This window comes from Anguilla anguilla, chromosome 1, assembly GCF_013347855.1.
Source record: "Anguilla anguilla isolate fAngAng1 chromosome 1, fAngAng1.pri, whole genome shotgun sequence".
Lineage (NCBI taxonomy): Eukaryota > Metazoa > Chordata > Actinopteri > Anguilliformes > Anguillidae > Anguilla > Anguilla anguilla.
Genome location: NC_049201.1, coordinates 24,277,973 through 24,296,836, shown reverse-complemented (window position 1 = coordinate 24,296,836; position 18,864 = coordinate 24,277,973). Strand labels below are relative to the sequence as shown.

The following is an 18,864-nucleotide window of genomic DNA, read 5'->3' as shown; positions in this document are numbered from 1 at the left end:
ACACACACACACACACACACACACACACAGTGCAGTGTAGCATTTATTTGGACAGTGTTACTAATTTTGTTGTTTCGACTATGTACTCCAGCATATTGGTTTGGAAATAAAACAATGAGTATGAGGCAAGGGCAGCCTAAGTGTCCTTTCATTTGAGAGCATTTGCATCCATATGGGGTGACTCATGTAGGAATTACAGCCCTTTTTATACATAGTCCCCCCATTTAATGGACGGGGGTGGGGCGGGTGGCGGTGCGTCTAAGACATAAAAAGGACTGTTCCTATAGTTTCCTCGTTCTCATTGCAGTTTTAAATTGCGAACAAATTATTCAAAATGTTATCATATAAATGTATTGTAAATAATTAAGGAATTCGGTGATTAGGAATTAACTGGTGATGGTTGACATTGGGAGAACAAAAGCACATAATGTGCAGTTGCAGTAAGTACTGAATCAACTTTAATCAACTGATGTTTCATGAACAACAAAGTTTAAGCACACAACCATATAATTTCCATTTTAACAGTTATGTTTGGTCTATAATTCTTTCCAATTGCTGAGATAAGCTTTCTCCTGGGTCAATGAATTAAACAACTTTGCAGACCAATGGGATGTGAATTATTTGGCAACAACCAGGAAACTGTCACAAAAACAAATTCAGTTCCCTCAAAGGAAAGAGGCTCGGGCTGTCGACACCGTTGCCTTGCTTTGTGTCACGGCTCGTGGTTTTGAACATCGCACGCATTCGCACAATGGTAGCGGGTCACAGTTGTCTGGGAACAATATGTTCGACGCGAGCAAGTGCTGGCTGAATATTACACCTCATCTACCATATGTGCAATGAAAACGCGCCAGCTTGACTTCCAGGAGGGGGGAGGGAAGATCTGTCATCTTTTCAGTTCTGGCGAAGGGGGTCCTCCGTGCCCAAATACGATTTCAGGCGCAAGCATTTGCAGAACTGCCATTAAAGCTCAAACAGCCATAGAAGCACGTTGCTGTCGAGCAATGCAGTAGACGTAGAGAAGAAAGGACCGAGCAGAAAGAGAATACCTGTTAGTTATTTTCTGGTGATGATTATTTCCCACTATACAAAGTAATAAAACCTGATGGTAGCATAAATGTTTAAAACAGCACATTATAATGAATAAATATTTATACACCCATACCACAGAATATTTCTTTAAGTTATGAATACTTTGACATTGAGGTGCAGTGGTTTTTTAGTGAGAAACTCGCTATTGGAATGCCATGTGAGTGTGTGTGTGTGTGTGTGTGTGTGTGTTCTTGTTCTCAGCTTGAAGTACGTCCGGCAGGAACAGGGATCCTACAGAGTTCACACTCATTCAAGGATGAAATTTATGGGAAAATGTCTCACTGTTGATCTATGAGAATAGACAAGTGAAATTAATTGTAGCCTTCTAAAACAGCAGATTCTTTACTCAAAAAATGCTTTTGCAACAGTAGGCCAGCCTAGTGTCCACACCACAGCAAACAAAACACCCAAGCAAAAGGGGGGGGGGGGGGGGGGGGGGGGGGGGGGCATACTGAAGTGTTTTTTTAAATAAATCATTTGACCTGGCATCTTCTGAAACTGATTTACGTGTTTACAACCCAAATAAAAATAAAAAAGCTTACTAAAAGGGATGTGAAAACAAACTCCATTTATTTTTTCATGATTTTATTTGATTTACTGTGTTCTACCCATTGATCCCCCCCCCCCCCAATTTAAATGTAAGTATTATTTGCTGATCTCTAGGAGGATGTCAAATAAACAAAATGAAAACTGACCTTAAGCCATAATTCAAATTCATTGTTGTGGCAGCATTCCTGACAAAGGCCATTTGCATAATCTATGGAGCCATCTAGAGCCTACTCTGAGAATTACACCATGTTAAAAAGGTCATGTTCATGCAACAAGTTGGTTCCAACAAGACCCTCTGATCTCCTGTTGGTCCGGCAGTCTTTGTCGAATGAAAATGCATACATGGAACAACCTTGTATAAAACTATCTTGTGTGGGAAGCATGAGGATTCCTCATTTGGAAAAAATGCAAAATAAATTTGGAGCAGAAGCGAGTGGACATCACCATGTCTGAGCGCATCTCCCTTCTGCAGTGTGGGTTCTGTGTAAAGAATGCCTTTGTTGGCCTTCAGATATGGGTTCCTGTTTTTTTTTTTAACTACCCTGCACCTGCTCCATGCAGACTCATTACTTGAATATGGTCTGAACGGATTCAGATCCAGTCAGGAAGGACAGAAGACCTGAATTCCAAATTCTAGCCATACACATTTAGTACAAACACACCAGAAGCTTGAAGCCCTTCCACATGGGGAGAAAATAAACCTTCTGAACTACTTCACTTTACCTAGTAAACGACATAAAATGTATTCATATGTGCTTCACTTAAAAAAGATACGCCTTTAGTTTCAGATTGTGGACACACTCAAAGTCGGCAGTCCTAGTTTTTGCTGTATTTTTACTAAAATTTGAGCTTGCATGTGAAAAAAAGATTAATTCTTCTTGCCCAAGAAGGGGTACGTCAACCAGACCTCTTACAACTACCAGAAAATGTGAGTATCCTGTCTCTAAGTTAAAAAAAATACAGATTTCCAACCATCAACAGGCTCTCTATAAATACGATGCCCTCACATTCCTTCATGAACTTTAAAAACTGTTGCCACAAATTTACAATATTTATTTTAAAAAAAGGAAAAATTGTAAATTTTGTCATTAAATCCTGTTGTGACGCAAAAGAAGAGCCAGGTACTTTAATGAAGATTTATTATACTGGTTTCTTGATGCACGTAGCTATTTCACATTTAACAAAAAAAAGCAAAAAACATTCTGAGTAACGCTGTGACTCTCTAATACAGGTACAGCCTGCGATCCCCCATTTCATTGAAAGAATCAGAAAATAAAAATGGCTACATTACTTGGTTCGGTTCACACACGGCGATCCTGGCATAATTCGGTCTTAAAAACATGGGACCAACATGTGGGCAGGAGCAGCCGTTTGCTCCTAAACGACGAAGCCCAGGGGCCAAGCGGCCGACTTCCTGTTTGTGTTCTTGCTCTCTTCAGCTCTTCAGCTGGCTGCAGGACGCACAGCCGAGAGCGTGCACGTCAATCTCCTCCTGATACGAACAAACTGTCGATTCAAAATAAATAAATAAAAATGTACAGATATTTTTACCTGCTGTGCTCCTTTTCAAAAATGTATTCAATCGACCTTGATATTTTTTTTTTTGAGGAGAGCAGGAAAAATAAATTGGGGAAAGACCAGAGGCGGTGCTGAGAGAGAGTCACAGCGCGGGGTTATTCTATGTCCTCAGGCCTGACGGGGTGAGGGAGGGGGACGATGGACTTCTTCTCCGTGTCTCTGGACAGAGCTTTCCTCATATCTGTGGAGGAAAGACACAAGTGAGGGTCATTCACCTAGAGTAGCAGTGTGTGCAGTTCCCCATAGCTACAATTTAATGTGCAGACCTAATTTCTGCTAAAGTAGAAACAAAATATGCTGTGCAAAAGTGAAATATCTGGAAATAAACCCTCGGGAACCTTTTCAGTCGAACATGGCTGGAAATACAGTTACATTTTTGTTCTTAGAAGGTGGATTTATGAAAATGTGACCAACTGAAGACTTCACCTCGGGGTTCCATTTCCATAAAGAAATGTGGAAGTTTTCATAACCCAAACAATGATTCGGACAGACGGAGTGTAGCACAGTGGGTAAGGAACTGGGCTTGTAACCGAAAGGTCGCAGGTTCGATTCCCGGGTAAGGACACTGCCGTTGTACCCTTGAGCAAGGTACTTAACCTGCATTGCTTCAGTATATATCCAGCTGTATAAATGGATACAATGTAAAATGCTATGTAAAAGTTGTGTAAGTCGCTCTGGATAAGAGCGTCTGCTAAATGCCTGTAATCTAATGTAATGTAATGATTCAGCTAAATGAGCACATTTCATACCTGAAAACTAAAAACATCCATTTGCAAAAAAGGCAGTTATGATACATGCTTCCCACCAAAAAAATTGAACATTTTATGGGTGACCTTAGAGCTTGATCAGGGCCAAAAGCTTCATAAATTTGAAACAAAGAAGCATAACTTAAAAGGAAAAACACCTTGAAACTGAAAAAAATAATAATTATAATTATTTGTAAATGAGTAAAATTCATAGGTTACGTTAAAACTTCAACGTTAAAACATAAAAAAATGTATTTTCTTTTTGAAGTGTGTGTGATCAAATATCTTATTTAAATCCAATCGAATTCATCTGTAAAAGCCAAGGATGTCTTACCATAGGCGTCCTCATCTGGCTCCCCGTTGCTGGCTGAATAGTACTCGATGACTGTCCTGTAGACACTGTATCCCAGCTGCTTATACATGTTCACTGCTACCTGGTTGGACACTCGTACGAACAGATCCACAAAGAAGCCTCCTTTCCTAGATTGGCCAAACAGGAAAAAAAATGAGCATATGAAAATGCCAGAGAGGGGAACCCTTGGCCCTCACCAGAATTATTGAATGTGACCCTAAATTCGCAGGAATATTCCATGAGTGAAGTTTCAAAAAAAGGAAAAATGTATGGCAGTCAGTGGGAGATTGAGGGAGGTTTTAAACAGGAAGTTCAGGCAAAAAGTCTATAATTTGCAGGCAAATTTTAAAGTTGGTGCACTTGGAGGAATATTTTATGAAAGGGGGTAGGGAAACATGGACAATGTTATTAATGAACACGATACATGATTATTATTATTATTAGCCCATATAAGAGTGCAGACCCACACGCACCTCTCAGAGATCTCCTCCAGCAGCTCCATCAGCTTCCCTGCAAGTCCCAGTCGCCTGAATTCCGGAGCCACAGAGAGCGCGGTCACATGACCGTGCCACTCCTCCCTGGCCACGGATCCTTCCGCCTTCCCCATGACTGCACACAAGGAACACCCAGGCTTCAGCACAGCGCAGATGTCGCCACTCAAGACACATGCACGGCCTTACTATCTACAGTGAGCACCATAATGTCTGGAACAAAGATATCTTTTTTTCTTGATTTTTTCTCTATACCATAATACTCTAGCACCATAATGTCTGGAACAAAGATATCTTTTTTCCTTGATTTTTTCTTTATACTGCATCACTATCTATCTTACATAATACAGTGCATTTGGAATTGCTGAAATTAACATAAGATAAATTTAAATGTACATAAATGAATCACTCTAAATAGAAAAATAATTATATTTTTATAAAAGCTTCAAGTCTGATCACCTCTAGAGATACGCGGAGCGCTGAGTAGAATTCTAGTTGACGCAGGACCCTAATTCAGGAGCCCCTAACATAAAGTGACTCATGTTTGAACCTTTGTGTTTAGCTTATTCATGCACTTCAGTGGACCCTCAGTGTCGGAGAGCCACCACATGGCGTACTTACTGTAGCCCATTAACTCTCCCCCAGGAGCCTCTGCCACAATGAAATACTCAGGCCAGTGAGCGAGGTACTGCAGGTAAAACGGGATTCCATACTGTGTTGTATTGTTAAAGACAATTTCCTACTTTCTCTAGAAAAAGCACTACTGTGAATTTGTGAGGAGAGGGCTGGGCATGTAAAAATTGTTTATTTTGTACTGAAAACACACATACAGTGCCCTCCAAAGTACAACAACGGTAGAGTGAACTTTGTTATTTTTACATTTTAACATTTTACAGCTGTTTTTGTCCCTCCATTTTCAGCTTTGCAAAATCAAATTAAGGGATGAACTTAAAAGTATATCAAAGCATTAAAGTCTAGGCCCAATATTTGGTTGCAAAGCCCTTAAATACAATAACTGCATCGCAAGCATGGTGGCTTATGATATTCTGACCTCTGCCCTCTGGGGACTGCTGGTGATGTCACAAACCATTATTTATATGTTTTTTGTTCAGAGCTCTTAGGATTCATTGGTCATCAACTGCAGTTGCTTGCCTTGGCTGAGCTGAAATGTCTTTATTTCTCTGTCCACCACTGGTTTCTTTCTTTTTCAAGACTCTCCAAACTGCTGTACTTGATATACCCAGTTTCTGTGCTATCCTTCTAAACGCATTACTATGACCCCTCAGCTGACAGATTAGTTGTTTTTCAGCCATAGCTTTTTTTCTCTGGTCTTCATGATGATGTATGCCCATGACTCAAAATGCAACCTCCACAGGCTAAAACCAAGACTAGACACTCACTGCTCTTTTATGTGTGAACAATCCATTCCAAAGGAAACACCTGAGCAACAGTTAACACCCATTAGGCATTGATAATTTTACACATCTGAAAACAGGGGGACTCAACACAAACAAGCTTTTGTAAAATGGCAAGAACATATGTAAGTACCATAAAATACATTTTGGTTGTCTCTACTTTTTTCTCATATTCTTCTTTTGACCTCAAATCCTATGCCATAACTAGCACTATATAGCATTAAAAAACAAATTTCAATCTACCGTTAACGTAAGTTTTAAGGACACTGTAGATTACAAACACAAGTCTAAGCACTTTCACTTTGGTTTAGATGTTAAACATTTTAAATCACTTCTAACAAACCTTAATTCTGCTCAGGTATAATTCATAATAGCTGCTTCACTTGTCAATTAATCACCAGTACAGTAATGTTGATCCACAATGTGTTATGTGTTATCCCTACAACAATAGCAAAAAAGGAAATTAAAAAAAAAAAAAAAATGTTTTGACTGAAAGGATACAGTTTCTGTCAGTGGGTCGAGGTTACTGCAAGACACAAAAATGACAACAGTCAGACGGCATATAGCTAATTATTGTCGGCTTACGAGCTGGCTATATAAGCATAATATATGCAGGGCTCTGCAGTGCTCCGTTTTCAGGATCATTTGCAAAAGAATAATTTAGAAGCAGATCTAATAATTGGGATGCATTAGTGTGCTCCTCAGTTTAACATAGGAGCACGTGTGCTCCCTGGAAAAAAAAAATATTAGGTGTACCCTGTATATGATAGCCAGCTATAAAGAATTTCAGGACATTAAAGAGCTAGCTGACAAAATAGCAGACAGGAAACAAACCTATGACATAAATTAAGCTTCTTATTATGGACCAGCCAATTTGCTTCACAGGTTTGCATGCTAGCTATTTGGGTTAGCTCGACTATAGCTAGTGGCCGTATCATACATGACATGCAAGCGGACAGTCCAGCCAGCAACAACATTTGTCCACACTAGAGGCAGTTTGGTACAGTAGCGAACATCTAGTTAATGTGCTGATGAATGCAGACTACTTTAAGATACTGAATACTTATCAACAAGGTTTAGGTAACTAGTCTATCGATAGCTGGCCAAGCTATAACGTTGGGTGGGTAACGTTAACTACATGTCTAATTGGTAGTATATTAGGCTAACGCGATGCAACGAATTGTTATTAATGCGCTCAAACAGCTACCTACTAACAACCTAAATATGCTGACTCACATATTGTTGAATTTGAACAGATCATCGCAGGTAAAAGCCCTTAATGTAGTCATTTTACCCCCGCGGACTGCAACACTAATATAACAGCGGAAGTAAAATATTTGACCTTTAAACTCTAACCTGCAAACGCCAGGATATGCCTTCACAAGTCCCGCCCTCCTTAGCGACTGTTGCTAACGAAGATAGAGCCAGTTTCGCAGCATCTGCTTGAGTGAATTACCGCAAGACTTTATTTGGTTTTTTGGAAGCATCATCAGATATAAAGTTTTCCGAGGAAGGTTACATACAAATCACTAGGTAACTTACAACTGTAAACGCGTATCGTTCGTAGAGGAAAACGTGAAAAACCACATTTGTTGCGCATTGAAGTTGAAGGCACATACACCCTAGATCAAAATTCTACACACGACGTTCACTATATAGAACATTTACCCGTGACTATATTAGAATGAGAACAAAAAACCTAGCTAGTTCGTTACAATGGCCTTTAAAGAAAAAAAAAAATTAAATTTATTTTTATTTGTTTTTATTCTTTGCTACTTGGTATATGTTTTAACTTTATTTTGCTTTGTCATTTTTTCTTTGAACTATTACATAAAATACACTGTAAATGTATTTTCTTAGTTTTACTTATTTTTGCTAATGTAAAACACTTTGAGTCTCATTTTATGTATGAAGTCCTATACAAATAAAATTGTATTATTATTATTATTATTATTATTATTATAAAGCATTAAGTGTCTTCTTGTAGGTCCTCTGGCTACTGCTCCTAATATAGTGAGGATGTACATTACATCTGCGGTGTTCCAGACAAGTAGAAGATCTGCCAACAGAGATGGCTTCACCAAGTTTATGAATAAACCAAGGGGGAAGAAAATCCAGGGTAAACTTGTCACAAATACGATTGTTGCCAAGGTCAAGTTAAACAGAAAGAGAAAGCCCATTCTTCACCAACACACTTACAACAGGTGCTGACTTCAGCCAAGTTTATTCACGTTCATTTAACATGGAAACATAATAGACAATAGTGGGATGTCTTTACAGTATAGAGTTGTACATGAGTAGAACACAGTAGTCAACAGTTCCATAGTACACCATGACCATTTCTGCTCAAAAATGAAGCCTAAATGAGTTAAAACATAGTGCCACTGCTCCTAAACCATGCCCAACTCATCTAATTCACATTTGTATTAATTGTATCCCCCTCCTCCGTACTTAACTCAAACCCCTAGACCCCACAGCATATTACACTAAACATGCTTTCAATAAATACTTTCTCTCTAGGGAAGGACATCCAGTGACAGAGGAGGACATGGAGCCATTGAGGAGTATGTCTGTTACACCAGTAAGTTACCTCATCAATCACCCACCTTAGGAGGTTGCTGTGGGAAACACACGGAGCCCAATATGGGGTGTGGTCTAAGCTACCAGGCTAGATGTACACACGAGATGCAATATGATCAAGGCTTAATTATGTGGGGCTGGAATTTTGACAACATGCACACCACAAAACAAATTTCACTGATGTTCTTAAGTTTTGTCTTTTAGGATTTTGTTTGAAAGAACCTTGGACTTCTTGATTTTTGCAATGGCACACATACATACACTCCGTGTTTGTCCTTTTTTGCTCTTTGCACATCTGTTGCACACATCTGAATGTTAGACTGGCCAAATGTGTAATACATGTAATAAATCCAGGGACTAAATACAATGCTTACACTAGGAGGATCATTATTAGTGGCTGTTGTTGCAGTTGCTGTTGCAGCTGCTGTTGCTGCTGCTGCTGTTGTTGTTGTTGCTGGTGTTGCTGCTCTTGCAGTTGCTTTCGAAGAGCTTGGATTTCTTCCTGCTGCTGTGCTACCACAGCTCTGACGTCCTCTAGAGCATCTGCAACACTTGAGAGTGCCGGCTCCTCCTGATGCTCATCCTTGGTGAGGACCTCTGTAAACCAGACAACATCAAATTGTATATCATAATTATGACAATCATTAATAATGACTGTTTTTAGCTTCCTTTGACATCAGAAATGCATCCCTTCTCCATGAAACCCACATTCTCCCGAGAAGAGGCCAGGGAAATAGAGAAGCAGACAAGAGACCAAGCCAAGTGAGAACTGTGGCAAGTAGGCAAGAAGGAAGGGTCATAACATCCAAATTTTCCCAGGTGGTCAAAAGGAGGAATGTGTCAGCAGTATCTGTGCAATCAGTGTAGGACCAGAAAAGTTAATCTGTGCAAACAAAGAATGTAACACGTTGAATAATTAACTATTATAAGCCTAAGTACTATACACCTTTGTGTATTGCTTGGATAAAGAAAATTGATTTTTCCAATGAATTGACAAATGCCTGCATTTAAAACCCATGTCATTTGCCCACTCATAGGTATGGAGCAGCAATTGAATTTGGCCAGTGAAATGCATCTCAGCCAATTCCCTGGGAGGTGTCTACAGTACAGGCCAAAAGTATTTGGCCACAATCTCCTTTGGCATTAATTACAAATAAACAAATTATTGGAAGTCTATACAGGCATTTAACAAAGTGAGAGATGGAGGGGTGGGAGGTAGGTGGAGGAGTATTTAAATTCAGTGAAATCTTATCTACCTTGAGTTTTCTTTTAAAACCACAGGTAGCCCAACACCTTTAGCCTGTAGTACAAGTAAAATAGGCACGACAGTTGCAAGAAATACAGCTAAGAAATTGAGGAGAGGTTGTGATTTTATTCTATGCACAAAAAAGATTTCTATGTTGAAAGTGTCCAAAGATATAGTTTATAAATGAAATAATAGAGCAGCTTCATGTCCACCTTACAGCTTAGGTGTTACTTTTTGTGTAATAAGCAATGTGTAAAACAAGTAAGATGAGAGTGATAAAATTACCCTTTTTAATTGATCTTTTTGTTTCTTGGTGATCTCTGTGTTCCTCTTTGAGTTGCTTGATCCCATCCACTGTGATATCCGTGAGTGGTACAGTTAAATGCCTATTCACAAAAATAAAGGCTTTTTATGGTATGCTAGTGAATATAGTATTTTCACCTGAAGGGCACCACAGACCACAGTTGATTAATTTTAAGGGCAACTCGCACATCAAAGCCAAATCGTTTATTTTCAACCCTTAAACGTATCCCTTATATGCTGTGAATCTTAATATGTCCATCACTTGAGAGGCACTCTACTAGGCTGTCAAAATGTTACATTTATCCCAATGCACTTGGTCAATGAAAAATAGAGGTTTAAGCTTCAAGCATACCGTCTTCTCGAAGAAGGTCTGCATGGTGTGGCAATCTTATTCCTTGCGTCCCCGGGGTTGGGAAAGGTATCGTTCGGTCTTTCATTGACAAAGTGCTGGAAAAGATTATCTGCCATTAACCACCAAGGTTTTTTTAAAAAAAGATTTAAAAAAAAAAAAAAAAAAAAAGAACCGCTCACTGATGTCATCACGTTTCATTCTGGAGTTAGTAACTTTCGCTACCTGTAAGCCTGTGCCCCATTTACGCTACACCGTTGTTATGGGAGATCGAACCTACATAGTGAAATCTTGTGCTATGTCTAGCTACCTATTCTGGCAGCTGTATTTACTTCCATTCTTATGTACCTTTTCTTATTGTATTATTTCTTATATAACCAGGTGTCTCCCCTTCGCATACGCAAGGACGCTCTCAGGCTAACGTTAAGCGTTTCATTGCCAGCTAACAGCTGCTTATCCGCTGTATTAAATTTGCATTTCACATATAAACTTTGATTTTATTCAGCCTAATCACTAGGCTAACTCCAGCTTACAATGTGTTATCTGATGTTATTAATAGGCATAATGTAACATTCGCAACTTACCTTCGAACAAATATATGTGTGTCTGCTTATGGTATTGACATTAAGCTGCGAGTGTGGTCGTCCACAAAGTTTTATCCACAGCAGACACTTTTCCAAGTTTGTTCTCGGCTTGGGAAACTGAATAAAAATAACACCCCCCTCCAGACGTTCAGGATAGCGTGAGTCTGTTTTGCATGTTCCCCAACAACACCTTTTAACCATTTTCAGAAGCAACTTTGTAACTGTAACCAAAGTTATTTTACGCCGTCAGACTCTACAACATTGCGAACAAGTGTCGGAGCCATCGATCGGAGCCAGACCCGCTGAAAGGGAGAGTTGCGACACCCCCATAGACTTCTGTTGTAATCGGAGAATGCGGAAGTAACGCGTGTCGTGGGGCGACCAAATAGTTCCAAACAGTTCCAACGTTGAACCCCATTCATTTTCAGTGTTTCCGAGGCACGCTCGCTGATACGTTGATGAAATGACTGCATTTTTTTACATTTTAACGCATTAGCGAACCTCTCATCAATTTATTCAATAGTGGTATTTTGTGTTTATTTGTTTATTAAAGGATCCCCATTAGCTGATGCCGTGGTACATAACACATTACATGATAAACATTAAATTACATTAATATAGCCTACATTAAATAGCATCAATACACATTGATATATAATGCAAGGAAAATAGTATGTAGTTTATGTAGCCAGTATTTTATGTAGCCAGCTTAATGTTCATCGTAAAATAATAGCTCGTTAGTAAAAGCAGATAGCTAACGTAAACAACACTTCGCTAGCGAACATAACCAGATGTCAGTTGGCCTACATTTAGCTCAAATTAATTGCAGTTATTGGTGTTCGTTGACATACAAAGTTTATCTTAAGTTATTAGATTTATTGTTAAAGTTCCAACCCTTAGTTTCGACCGTATTAGTACATCTGATTACAATGAATGGTAGCTTAGCTCAACTAGATTACATGGCTAGTTTGTATCTAGCAAGATTGTTCCTTGGTTAATTCAGTCATTACACACATCGTTTGTTAGGCAGTGCATCAATGACAGGTGATAAGATCAGCAGCATAAATGGATGGTCACAGTAAAAAGAAAGTATAACTGCAGGTAGCTAATTACTTAACATATTTTTCTGTTGAAGAGCTGACATGTGAAAGCATGGGAGACTAACTTTGATAACCTAGCAAGCCAAGGATCCAAAAAGCAACAAGGTATGTAATTGTCAGTTATATCTGCAGCATCCAAAACTTAATGCCAATGCCACTTAAATAGTTGAAGATATTTGAAGATACAGTTAGACACTGAAACAATTTCTGCTTATATAGCCTAATCCCTGTAAGATATGTGATATAGCACTTTACCATTTCTGTAGGAGCAATGGCGAGGCTGGTGGAGTCTTCACCTTCCTTGTCCTTTCTTCCCTCACTAATTCCCTCAATATCTGAAATGATGACATGGCATTGTTAGTGTTACAGGGGTGTGTGTGTAGGTTAGTCATTGAAATTAGAAATATTATATAAAGTATGACTTCACATTATTCATACCAAAGTTCATTATGGGACAATATGTGTGGTCACTGGCCACCGCATGAACATGTACTGGAGGTTTTGGGGTGGTTCTCACAGCAGGACCCTTCCTCCTCTTGGGCTCAGGGCGATGCACAAATATGGTTGGAACAGCATCGGCCTTCAATTTCAGTTGGCCTTTTTTTGTTCTTGTGAATTGCTCTCCCTCAAAATGTGCCTGCAGAATGGCTTATGAGTTTAATTTCCACACACATTCCAGACTTTACCCCATAATTGTCAATCACAATTTCATTGTAGTCATGTACATATTACAGTAAAACACATTGAACCTTGATCCACAAGTGAAATGTCCAAATGTGGAGAATAAACATAACTTACCACACACAGTTTCCTGTTATTGTAATTTCTTGTGATGGTCAGGTTACTTCTGCTGACTTAGGCCAACCATTTTCTTCTCCTGTCGGTATCTTTTGGGAAGCCATACATCCGGATCCCTTTCTCAGACCGATTGGTGTCATGGTCCTGTTTTCCTGTCTGTGTTTCCCCTGTTGGGCCGCCAGATGGCGGCACTTCTGTTTTGTGTCCTGCTCCCCCCCTGTTAATTGTATTATTGTCTGTCTCGTTATTCTATCATTGTTCCCACCTGTGTCTTGTTATCCCCTCCTTCTGGTTTGATTGTTTTTTGAGTTCACCTGTGTCTTGTCACCCCCCTGTCTATTTAAGTTCTCTGTTCCCTTGACTCGGGTGCTGGTTCCTTGTGTTTGTTACCTGACATACATGTACCTGCCTGCTTGTGTTTGTTTCCCGACTTTCATGTACCTGCCTTCTTGTGTTTGTTTCCCGACTTTCATGTACCTGCCTTCTTGTGTTTGTTTCCCGACTTTCATGTACCTGCCTTCTTGTGTTTGTTTCCCGACTTTCATGTACCTGCCTTCTTGTGTTTGTTTCCCGACTTTCACGTACCTGCCTTCTTGTGTTTGTTTCCCGACTTTCACGTACCTGCCTTGTGTTTGTTCCCGACTAGCGTTTGTTGAGACCCATTGTACCTGCCTGCGTTTGTTACCCGTTTGTGTTTTGTTCCTGACCCGTATGTATTTTCTGGTGTTTCTTTTATGTGTTTGTTTCCGATGTTGCAAACTGTATGTACCTGCTTGTTCCCTTTATGTACCTGCTCTGCCTTCCCGTGTTCTGCCCCGCCTGTGTTTTTGAGTTCCTGTTTTCTGTTTCATTAGATTATTTTTTGAGTTTGTGTTTTAGCCCATTGTGGCCTTGTCTGTTCCTTGTTTGTTCACCTTGTGTTAGTAAAGTCTGTTAATTTTCCCTTTTGAGTTTGTGTTTTTTTTTCCCTCTGCGTTTGGGTCCCCCCTACCCGGACCGTCACAGATTGGTGCATCCAAATGCTGAACAGCCAACCATGGTAAGACATCAATCTATAAAAGTTAGATGTTATGATTAAGCAAGCAAATATTTATACTAAAATCCAAGTTTCCCACAGGAATTTCTGAAACTGTGGTGGGTGAAATCTAAACCCACTAAAATATTCAAATCAAATCAATCATTTTGAATCAAATTTTATTGTCACATACACATTCACGTAAACATGCACACAAAGTGAATATGGATAACATTAGGATGTGAGTAATTATGACCATAGAATCACGAGAAAAATATTAATGCATACATAAATGAATACATTTACCGTATGTATGCATTAATATTTTTCGTAACTGTTCACTCCGTCCCACGATCCCTCCAAAATGAAACACAGAAAAACGGATTAATGCTGTCTCTCCGCCACTCCCCAGAAATGCTATTATATATTGAATATAAGTGTCATTAACGTAGTAAATTGTAAAGTGGGCTGATGAATAAAAGAACGCCGGAGTGTTTAGGCTAACAAGTGCAGTTTACTTCAACAGGCTAACGTTAAATGTAAAGTAAAACAATATGCCTCAGTAGCTGGCATAGTAGCATAGTATCGTAGCCATAGCTCTGCTTTACGATATTGCCGCCTAGTGATATAAAGTAAGTAATATAATATAAATAAATGTAAATAATAATAAAGTATCAGACATATAAATGATAGAACACAACAGTAATCAATGCACATTATGCGTTAATATTTACCGAAAATTCCTGTAAATATAGTCACTGCTGCTGTCTGTCCCGCTGAAAACCATTCAAACAGGTGTTAACAGAGCGCGCCGAATTTGTTTGGAACTATCGAGAGCTACATGGACCACGTGATCGCGTGGCGGCGAGATCAAAGAGTGTCGCAACAAGGAAGGTACATAGAGACATTGCGCAACGCGTCATACTCTGAAAACCACGCCCACCGGAGGGGAAAACAATCGGCTGAAACCCTAGCTTGCTAGCTGACACGCCACTGGACTCCAATGTTAGGACAGGTTTTTCGGTTCGACAGCTTATAAAAACTTAGTTCTGGGTTCTTTACCCAATTGGTAGTGCATCCCACCACACACCAGCTTTTAGGCATTTTTCTGTTGTTTGCTAGCAGGCCAAAGTGACAAGTAGGCACCTTCACGCAATTCAAAGTCAATGGAGAGCGATGAATTGTTTTCCCCTCCGGTGTGGGCGGGACTTAATTGCGGTCTGTCTCTATATATCAACCATTTATAATCAGGGATTGGTGAAGTGCGGTTTAAATCATAGATTTTCTAACGGTCAATTGGCTGTACAGTTTCAGTTCACAGACTGATAAAATGAATGAGTTGTCCCGCCCTCGAGTTAAAAAGGCCCCACCTTTTCCTCTCTCTTATACATAGAGCGTATTAAAGGAAAATTCAATGGCAAACTCCCGGTGCTGTAATAGCTATGGGGCATGCCGCCCCACCAAGCTGTAACTTGGCGGTAATTGGAATTTACAATTTGCTGAGTATCTGTATTAATGAACTAGTTAATAAATTATTTATTAATTAAAATTAATTATTTATTAATCTGTATTCATTAATTAATATGTATAGTTGTTAATTAACAACTGGTGAACTGGTTAACTGGGGGACGGTGCTGTGAAAATAATGATACAGTAACAGTGGTTGAAATCACGTAGAACATGCTTGGCTGTACTCTGAAGGAGGTTACAACAATGAGCACCAATATAGCTGGACATGCCAAACTGGGAGAAGGTGTAACACACAAATAATTAAAGAGAGTGAATAATTAAATGTTTACACACCTACACCTAAACACACGTGCGCGCGCGCGCACACACACACACAAACAGATGCACACACACACACACACTGTACAGCTTTACGTTGCCATCCTCGGAGGCAGACACCATGACACCGAAGACACAGTGGAAGATAACCCATATCTCAATGTACCACATATCAAATGCTGTAGGCAAATGCCACCAATACAATCATTGCATTATTTCCTCTTGTCATTCTGTAATGTAATTGGCTGAGCTAAATAAGTCATTTGCCTGAAACGATGTCATCTCATTATGACCATTATACCTTTGGTTACATGTTCCATTAAAGAAATCCAATCATAGCATTTAAATATGGCACAGTATGTGTCACCTGCTGCAAGCATAGTCAGTTAAGTTTCAAATAATATATTTTAAAAAGTAGTGGATTAAAATAAAAATAATTTCAGTTTTATATTTTCTGTATAAAATTCAGTGTCACTTTTAAATTACATGTACATGCTAGAATTTTTAAATAGTTATTTGTCAGAATAATGGAGAATAATGAGAAGAGTTTGATCAAATCCCATGTAGGCTCCTGAGGTATTATATACACGGGATTCCTGAGGTAGAGACGGTTAGTCATTAATGCTTAAAGTAAACATATTCCAAGGATGAAACTTTCTCCATTTCCTCAAGGTAAATCCACAGCTCATGAAGTTACACCTCATTCTGTGTAAAAAATATTCAAGTATTTATGAAAATGAATGTGATGTGGCAGTAAGATGTAATGGAGGAAATAGTCTGCTCCCTGGGGGCTGGCAGTAGGTGTGGCTTTTTGGGGAAAGGTGAGCAGGTATGCGCAAGTATCACAACAAGCCCTCAAACCCACAGACCAGAGTGGCTTCGCAGTGTTGGGAGATGGAGTGCTTTCGGGTCATTTGTGTTTATGTGATATTCCTTTCCAGCAGTGCTCAGAACAGGTAGGCTAACTTATTGTCTTTTGCCGTGTATGTATTTTTCGTTTGTGTTTCATAACAGACTTTTTTTTTTATTTTTTTTTTTTACTATTTTACAATTGAGATTTAACTAGAAGGATTTAAAAACAGTTTATCACAAAGCATGATAAATAATTCAATAAATTTCATTATCTCATTTAAGAAGAAATATTCAGACAAAACATTTTTATGCAACAATTAAAGCTTACAGTTTTAATATTTTTGGACTTCCTTTTTGGATAGTATCATGATGCCAAAGTATGCCGATGTAAATATAGGTTAGCTGTGTAGTGGTATTCACCTTTGTTTACAATATTCATTTTTGGTTTGTTTGGCTATCTTTGCATTTTGATTATAAACAGATCTTCCCTCCCTGCTTGGTGATTTTTGTGTTCCAAAGGCTAACACTGATGTTCTCTGCTTCTATAAATTACTCTGGATAAATGTGTCCACAAAGTGATTGTAATGTAATGGGCAACTCATTTATAGAACTTGAATGTATATGAAATAAATATTAATTATTCCCACTGACCAATTGCTGATCAACAACGTAAGAATTTTAAATGTAATGGTAACATAACTGCTGTTTTTATTCTGGCTTATCAATAAATCAGTCAATCAGATAATACATCATTTGATCAATAAGTCATATAAACAAACAAATTGACTTCTTTAGTGCTCATAAAATGAGCTCATAACAGCTTCTCATGGTAAATCCACATTGTCTTGCTAGAGCAAGGTAGAGGTAAGGCGATCTATGCACAAAGTAGGATGTAACAGATACAAGTCTCCATGATTAACAATTGTAACAACACAAACCAATGACACCAGGAAGTAATGAATATCCAGAAAAACACCATGAAGCCTAAATCAGCTGTTCCTCGCTGACCATTCTTAAGGAAAACTATCACCAAACAGCCATAGACTTCCATCAGAATGAGCTGCTCATCATAGGTATCCAAACTGGAATGTTCGGTGAAGTGGCATGTGTCTGTCCTAGGATAGATGGATTCTCACAGCAGCAAAACAAACAAACTAACTTATAAATAAATAGATAAAAATGCTTGCACAATTCTTGAAACCACCTTAACTATTGTCCAGCCGTTTCATAGCTTTTTCTAAATGAAGTTATCAAACGTATAGGAAGTTGAAGAACGAAAATCGGCAGCTATTATTCTTAAAGTGCTGTTACAACGTAATGTCATTTTAATTCCACGCCAACATTTTTGTTTGTATGTAATAGTCTGTACCAGTATCTTTGCTATAGAACATTTTTAGGTTGTGTGGAGGGTTGTGTCAATACAATACAATACAAAAGAAGCAAGCAGCCAGTTTTTTCTGTTATTGATTTTGGTGCTTGATATGTTTTGGATATTTTTTTCTTTGTTTTTTATCTTGGAACGGAATTATGAAGTATTTCACGTTAATTTAGATGTTGTACTAAAAAATGCATCCTTCCTCACTCTGTTTCTCCATCTTTCTCTTCAGCCCCTCATATCTAATTGCAGTGCCCAGGGAACTACAACAGGGAGTTCCTACGTCATTGTCAGTCACAGTCTTCACCGATTCCCCTGTCACAGTCACTGCAGAGGTTTTCAGTGGTAACACCAGTGTGGTGAAGACACAAGGCACTTTCCAAAGAGGTGAAAGCTCCACCTTGTCCTTAGATTACGTTCTCTGTGTGCTATCTGTTTCAATGTGGTGGAAAAAATGTCTTTACTTCATTCCAGTGAACTGAGAAATATTTTTGTAGATGAACTAATACATGAACTGATCAACACCATTTTGTAAAGTTATCCCGCATCCATGCCTCTGATATTCAGATATTGACCTCTAGTTTATGCTTTGTACTTTTTTTCTCATTTATGAATCTTGTCCTGATTTTCTGCAAGCTGCTCTCTCCCTTT

The 18,864-nt window shown here is 38.9% G+C and overlaps 3 protein-coding genes and 1 long non-coding RNA gene across 8 annotated transcripts in view; 2 read left to right on the top strand and 2 right to left on the bottom strand.

Annotated features, from left to right (window-relative positions):
* Positions 1 to 2,763: 2,763 nt before the first annotated feature.
* Positions 2,764 to 7,592, bottom strand: naa20 (N-alpha-acetyltransferase 20, NatB catalytic subunit). Its single transcript, XM_035388625.1, has 6 exons — positions 7,460 to 7,592; positions 6,725 to 6,749; positions 5,430 to 5,520; positions 4,791 to 4,926; positions 4,300 to 4,445; positions 2,764 to 3,400 (listed from the first exon to the last, which is right to left on the bottom strand). Exons 1-6 carry the CDS (start codon positions 7,510 to 7,512, stop codon positions 3,315 to 3,317), a joined length of 537 nt encoding a protein of 178 aa, XP_035244516.1. The 5' UTR covers positions 7,513 to 7,592; the 3' UTR covers positions 2,764 to 3,314.
* Positions 7,575 to 8,569, top strand: LOC118211452. The gene is made up of 2 exons (XR_004762007.1): positions 7,575 to 7,756; positions 8,211 to 8,569. It is a non-coding gene; the product is annotated as an uncharacterized LOC118211452 (long non-coding RNA).
* On the bottom strand, positions 8,431 to 13,302 carry LOC118211434 (forkhead box protein P2-like). 5 transcript variants are annotated; one of them, XM_035388635.1, is made up of 6 exons: positions 13,184 to 13,302; positions 12,824 to 13,022; positions 12,641 to 12,720; positions 10,705 to 10,799; positions 10,335 to 10,435; positions 8,432 to 9,400 (listed from the first exon to the last, which is right to left on the bottom strand). In XM_035388635.1, exons 2-6 carry the CDS (start codon positions 12,831 to 12,833, stop codon positions 9,174 to 9,176), a joined length of 513 nt encoding a protein of 170 aa, XP_035244526.1. In that variant the 5' UTR covers positions 12,834 to 13,022; positions 13,184 to 13,302; the 3' UTR covers positions 8,432 to 9,173. The 5 variants fall into 5 exon arrangements, 1 of the variants encoding a protein (XP_035244526.1); XR_004762005.1 differs by lacking the exon at positions 12,824 to 13,022 and having other exon boundaries at positions 8,431 to 9,400; positions 13,184 to 13,287; XR_004762004.1 differs by lacking the exons at positions 12,641 to 12,720; positions 12,824 to 13,022; positions 13,184 to 13,302 and adding exons at positions 10,060 to 10,103; positions 11,286 to 11,636.
* LOC118211416 (CD109 antigen-like) overlaps positions 13,232 to 18,864 on the top strand; it is a 32,091-nt gene continuing 26,458 nt past the window's right edge. Inside the window, exons 1-3 of the mRNA XM_035388613.1 lie at positions 13,232 to 13,316; positions 14,193 to 14,222; positions 18,446 to 18,600. Of these exons, the coding sequence (XP_035244504.1) occupies positions 14,203 to 14,222; positions 18,446 to 18,600 (175 nt within the window). The 5' untranslated portion in view covers positions 13,232 to 13,316; positions 14,193 to 14,202. The remainder of the gene's footprint in view (positions 13,317 to 14,192; positions 14,223 to 18,445; positions 18,601 to 18,864) is intronic.

Excerpts from the sequence above, each read along its gene's own strand:
- naa20 (XM_035388625.1), bottom strand. The coding sequence starts at position 7,512 with ATGACTACATTAAGGGCTTTTACCTGCGATGATCTGTTCAAATTCAAC. Across the intron at positions 4,927-5,429 it reads GGGAGAGTTAATGGGCTACA|TCATGGGGAAGGCGGAAGGA; the intron begins GTAAGTACGCCA and ends CCTTGTGTGCAG. Across the intron at positions 4,446-4,790 it reads CTGGAGGAGATCTCTGAGAG|GAAAGGAGGCTTCTTTGTGG; the intron begins GTGCGTGTGGGT and ends TGGCCAATCTAG.
- LOC118211434 (XM_035388635.1), bottom strand. Across the intron at positions 10,800-12,640 it reads CCATTGCTCCTACAGAAATG|CACTTTGTCAATGAAAGACC; the intron begins GTAAAGTGCTAT and ends AATCTTTTCCAG. Across the intron at positions 10,436-10,704 it reads AGACCTTCTTCGAGAAGACG|GCATTTAACTGTACCACTCA; the intron begins GTATGCTTGAAG and ends TTTTGTGAATAG.